The sequence below is a fragment of the Lytechinus variegatus genome, chromosome 7 (genome assembly GCF_018143015.1).
Source record: "Lytechinus variegatus isolate NC3 chromosome 7, Lvar_3.0, whole genome shotgun sequence".
Lineage (NCBI taxonomy): Eukaryota > Metazoa > Echinodermata > Echinoidea > Temnopleuroida > Toxopneustidae > Lytechinus > Lytechinus variegatus.
In genome coordinates, this window is record NC_054746.1 from 23,591,906 (window position 1) to 23,597,492 (window position 5,587).

The 5,587-nt window shown below is 33.8% G+C and overlaps 1 protein-coding gene across 1 annotated transcript; it reads right to left on the bottom strand.

Annotated features, from left to right (window-relative positions):
- Positions 1-1,410: 1,410 nt before the first annotated feature.
- LOC121418801 (testis-specific expressed protein 55-like) lies at positions 1,411-5,262 on the bottom strand. The gene is made up of 2 exons (XM_041612946.1): positions 4,676-5,262; positions 1,411-3,904 (listed from the first exon to the last, which is right to left on the bottom strand). The coding sequence occupies exons 1-2, from the start codon at positions 5,147-5,149 to the stop codon at positions 3,761-3,763; spliced, it is 618 nt and encodes a 205-aa protein (XP_041468880.1). The 5' UTR covers positions 5,150-5,262; the 3' UTR covers positions 1,411-3,760.
- Positions 5,263-5,587: the final 325 nt, after the last annotated feature.

A 5,587-nucleotide genomic window follows, 5' to 3' on the forward strand; every position in this document is an offset into this window, starting at 1 on the left:
GGTATGAAAGCATGTTGGGAATGATAATTTACACGATATTGTCGTCCTCATGAGTAGTCAATATATGGATTCTATCGCCTTCACCAAAGGTTATTTATACTTGCCTATCAAACAAGGTAAACTGCCATTTAGAGTCTAATTTCCGTTCAGTCTCAATGGTCTAATTGCCATTTAGCCCTTTCACCATTTGGTATACTCTCCAGTAAGGCTATACCTATTTCATCTAATATCCACTTCGTCTTGAATCACATTAGATTAACTATGAATCCAATTTTATTTGATGAAGAGCAAAATAAAAAGTAGACAAAATAAATGGAATGTTAGTCCAGCTGGGATTTAGACTAAACTTAGACCAAGTGAGTATTAGAATAAGGGTTTTACCAAATGGTAATTGTAACAAATATGTATTATGCCATGTTAATTGGACTGCGATGTTTAGATGATATGCTGGTAGAACAAATGGATGCAAACCTACAACAATGCAAACTGCAACCACACGCACAACTTGACATTTACACATACTCATACTAAAACTTGAAAGCAATACTCAAAATCTTTTCACCATAAGTTTTTATGTATTTATTCTTTTTATATCTGCTTCAGCTTTTTTCCTTCAAGCCATAAGAATAATAGCAATGATTGAATCACTTTTTTAAATAAATGTAAAACTGCATAAGCATGAATATACGTACCAATACTCAAACTCCTTAGAAGTAAATATAAAAAATATATAAAACGAAAGCAGAATTATATTAAATGGCACCCTCGTTTATAGCAAGAATTTAACATTTCAGTTTATTAAAAACAGAAGGAAATTTGGCATGTATGCCACCAAGTTACCAAAAAAAAAGAATCAACCACCCACCTTCCGAGCCATGATCCTATAACTATTACAATCCATTTACCAATATTTTCTTCAAAGTTTTATTCAAATAAAAAAAAATTATCATGGAAAATTAAGGTTCCTTGAATCTGAGTGAAAAGTCACAGCATATTTAAGTTTGGACTGCTCCGTGAGAGAGCAAATCAACCTGAATGCAAAATAAATGATGCAAATTACACAGTGATGATATAAGTTCGCTTTTGGCGCATACATTTGTAATTCCGAAGCTTCGGTATTCCGAAGGCTCATATTTCCAAAGGTTCATAATTCCAAAGGTTTGTTAGTCCGAAAACGAAATGATTGACGAACCTTATTTCGTTTTCGGACTAACAAACTTTCGGAACAACGAACCTTATTTCGTTTTGGGGTTAACGAACCTTCAGAACAACGAACCTTATTTCGTTTTCAGATTAACGAACCTTCTTAACATCAAACCTTATTTCGTTTTCGGATTATCGATCCTTCGGAATAACGAACCTTCGAAATAGCGCCACAAAGGAACCCTTTTACGTTTTTGGATTAACGAGGTATAGGCAATTTATGTGTTTCGGAATTACGAAGTGTAACCGCTTTTAGTTATATAATTTACATTAACATAGTCCAGCTACAGATGTATTTCAGTGATCTGTCCAAGAATCAGAGTAAAACACGGCCAGACTCCTGCTGAATGTGTTGTTGCACTTAACATTACTTACCAAAATGTCACAATCTACACTTTACAGACGCCTGTTATACCGTTACAATCTACATGTAATATAAGTTATTGTTACAGCAGAATAACACTCATATTGATGTCACTATGTAATCAATGATTCATGAGAAAACACATATATAGAATATAACATGCAAATATAATAACATACAATATAGCATGAACAAGCAACATGTACATGATCTTTGGTACTAGCTATTTCTTTAATTGTGACTTGAGAGATTTTGTTTTCATACATTGTAACTTCTTCACTTTGAAGCATGAGTCCATCTGAACTGCAAGTTAATTTGAATAAATCTGTAGATTACATGATCAACAATGGGGAATGTCAGTAAGGATTATTTAAGTAATTTATCATATTTCAAACCTTTCTTTTCTTCGCAAAACAGTCATTTACATGTACACAATGTGTAGATATACATGTATGCAAACAAGAGAGTCTATGGTGTCACACTACTTCTTTTGTATATAAAATACATCTGTATATCATATACATGTATAAATGTGATTTCAAATGTTCTTTGGGTTCAGAAATAGTTGGTGTGAGTCTGAGATATCATTGGCTCCTCATATACGATTGTTTTCTTTTCATTCAAAATGAATTGGCTGTTAAAGGTGTGTAGATAGATACCTTCTCCTACATGAAGATGAAACATGAGAAATGTATCTGTCAAAAGAGGATAGTTTTCAATCTATATTTTTACTAGCGTTAAACTACATGTTGAATGTATGGAAGTGCATGATATTGCCTAACACTCAATTAATTCAATCATGTCAAATATAAATTACATGTAACATGTTACAATATTTCTTAAAATTCATCAAAATTCCTGCATGATTCCACACATACACGTTCATTTATCTCCAGAAAATAAAGATTGTAAATTTTTGCCAATGTCAAGTGTCTCTGTAGACTATCACTTTCTAATTTCACCCCTCTTCCCATACTAGTATGCAAAATTTTAATGACTTAAAAATTGTATTGCATTACCACATGTGTGTTTTCTATGTTAAAAGTTGTACAATTAAAACAAAATAACAAAAGTTCTACAATGCAAAGAAAATAAACCATTAGCTATTTTGACAATATTTTCATATTTTTAGAAAAAACAAGGACGTTTTTTTCTCCTCAGCGTAAATGCGCAAGTTCAGTATACGATGTTTGTCGCTTATACAATCGCTCACTACATCATGTTTATGTATGTATCTGTTCATAACTATTGTACTATACTAATGCCATAATTCTTTTTTTTAATCATTTCATCTGATTTTATTTGCTTGTTTACATAGCACCATTTTTCACTCCATAATAGGAGTATTGTATACTGGCTATTTTGGGGGTTGTTTATGCTTAAGCATAAATTTTCACAATTTGCATCCACTAAGCTTAAGCAATCTGCTGATAATAATTTATCCAAATCTATGCATATTTTCACACACTGGTAATATTAAAAAGACCACCTAACATATATAAGAACTAACAAATTTTAGAAGGTATGTAGACTGCACATCATTCAAAAACAATACTGTTTTACATGCAACTTCCTCTTCATTCAGTGAATTGAAACTGATTTTAAAACTATTCTCTACAATCTCTAGCAAACTGAATATTACCATCTACATGTACAATAATTTTTGTATGGTATGTCTGAACCGAGCAGCCTTTGTGTGGTAACTATGACCCTCCCCGGTGTGCAATCCCTATCAATTCATACAGCATTGGGCCAACAGAACTGCCATTAATTAAACACATGTATGCACAACTGAGATTTGAATCTTTAGCCATAATGGCTTTGATGCTTTTGAAGTGTACAATAGACACTGCCCCACTGTTTTTTAATGTCATTTCTATAATGAAGAGGAAATTATTTTAATACATTATTTCAGTTTTTCCCTCATCTTGAGAATGATTAAGTTAAAACAAGACACTGATTTTTTTTAATCATTTGCAATGAAACGGACAATTACAGCATTTTAATTTATTTGTCTTGGCATATGCCAAAAGCAATAAACTGAATGGTTGCCAGCCAAGTTGTAAGGGCTTTCATATAATGAAACTCTCCAAAGTTAATCTCCATGATATCAGAAGTACAGCATTTTCCTTCAAATATCAGCATTTCATGATCTAACTCTTCTATCGAGGCAAGATGATTCTGGAGGTAAAGTCAGACTGATGGTGAATGACTAGATGCTGCTGATATGACAGCTTCAAGCTGAGCATCTCTCTCTCTCTTCATTTTCTGCAATTCAGACAGCATGTGGTTGAGTGGATCAGAGGGTCTGTGGTACACAATTTCAGCTGTCAGTTTCTGTAAGATAGACAACAATTCAAAGCATTGAAATTGAGGAAATATGAGCACAAACCAAACGTTTATACTTCTGAAAACAATTACAAGATAATAGACTTAATCGTTCAAATATCATCAAAAGGATTTGTACAGTATATCTATAAAAAAAATGAATATGATTATGGATTCCATTGTTTAGTTTTCCTATTAACATTTACATAATGAATAAACAGACCAGATTGTAATGTCTAAGTCTCCTGTTCACCCCCACCCCATTGGGGGTAAAGTTTAAGGTTGGCTTCATATATATGTACCTGACCTCTCATTAAAAGAAGCTTTCAAAATAAAGCGGGTGGGATAATTGCCACTGTGAATGATTGCAGAAATTAACTTGCTATGACGATGCCTATTTCTACATCTAATTGTCTTATGCCATATGCATCCCACTTGCACATTTCTTACAAATTGTATTGTTTGTATAGTAGTAGCATTTTGGCAGCCAAGTACAATTTGAAATGAATGAAAACAATCAACCCCATTCAGAAGTCTTCCATTCTGCAATTCAGAACGCAGCCCAATTGCAAGCCTATGACAAACGCATATGCATTTATGAATACTAGGTCATGAATATTTATGAGAAACCACCAGTCATTCTGCTTGGCTTCACTTAGTCTTTTCCTACGACTAACAAACTCAAAGCTTTCTTTCCCTTATTATCTTCTACTTGTCTTTAGATGAATAAATCCAGTTTTTATTATTGTACTAATTAATAAAACCCCCCTTTTTTACTACCTGAAACATCTGCATAACTTTATGTTTCTCCATGTAGTTTACTGCTCTCATGTATGGATCTTCTGGTGGGGCAATGTATTCAATATCATCTCCTAAATCACACGGAAGTTGATCTAATCTATCGCTCAGGGTGTCTTGCTGTATTGCTTCATTAAAATCTTCACCTTCTTCTCTATCATTTAAACTATCTGGCAACGGTGTTTCTGATACAGCTTTCAATACAGAACGTTCAACTTCTTGAAGAGTGCTAGCTGAAAGGCCGGCTTCTGGTGCTGTTGAAGGACGTGCATCCTCGCTTATCGTCGGAGGAGTTTCGGCGGGCTCATCGACGATGTCCCCGCTTCTGTCACCATCGTTCGGCGGCTCAGTTTCATTCGCGGATTTGACATCTTGGTCCCCTGAATCTTTCTCAGAATCCTCTTGGGCAATGCTTCCTTCTGTCAATAATACAGGTTGATCTTCTGAATCTGCCATTGTGAATAAATACGTCACAACGAGTTAAAACTGAAAATCTATTTGAATTTTGTAATCAATCACCTGTTCTTCAAAACTAGTTTGTGTACACCATGCCCAGGATACGACCTCGGTTAACCCTTACAGGCGGTTTCATTATATGGGGGTATTATTAATTACTGTCAATATATGAATATTTTCAATTTAAATAGAAAACTTACATCAACATATTTTTGGCACCGTAATATTTTATTCATCACCTTTATACAATGTTAAATTGTTTTTTGTGTCATTTGGAATGTTCGATATTTTATATGAAATTATCAACGATTTTATTGGGACCCCATATGTATAATGGATGCGTCCTTCACTTTTGCAAACAGGGTAGAGGTGCTCGGCACGTATTCAAAACCGCACTATGATAGAAGCAATTAACAGACAGTAATCATAATGTCACAT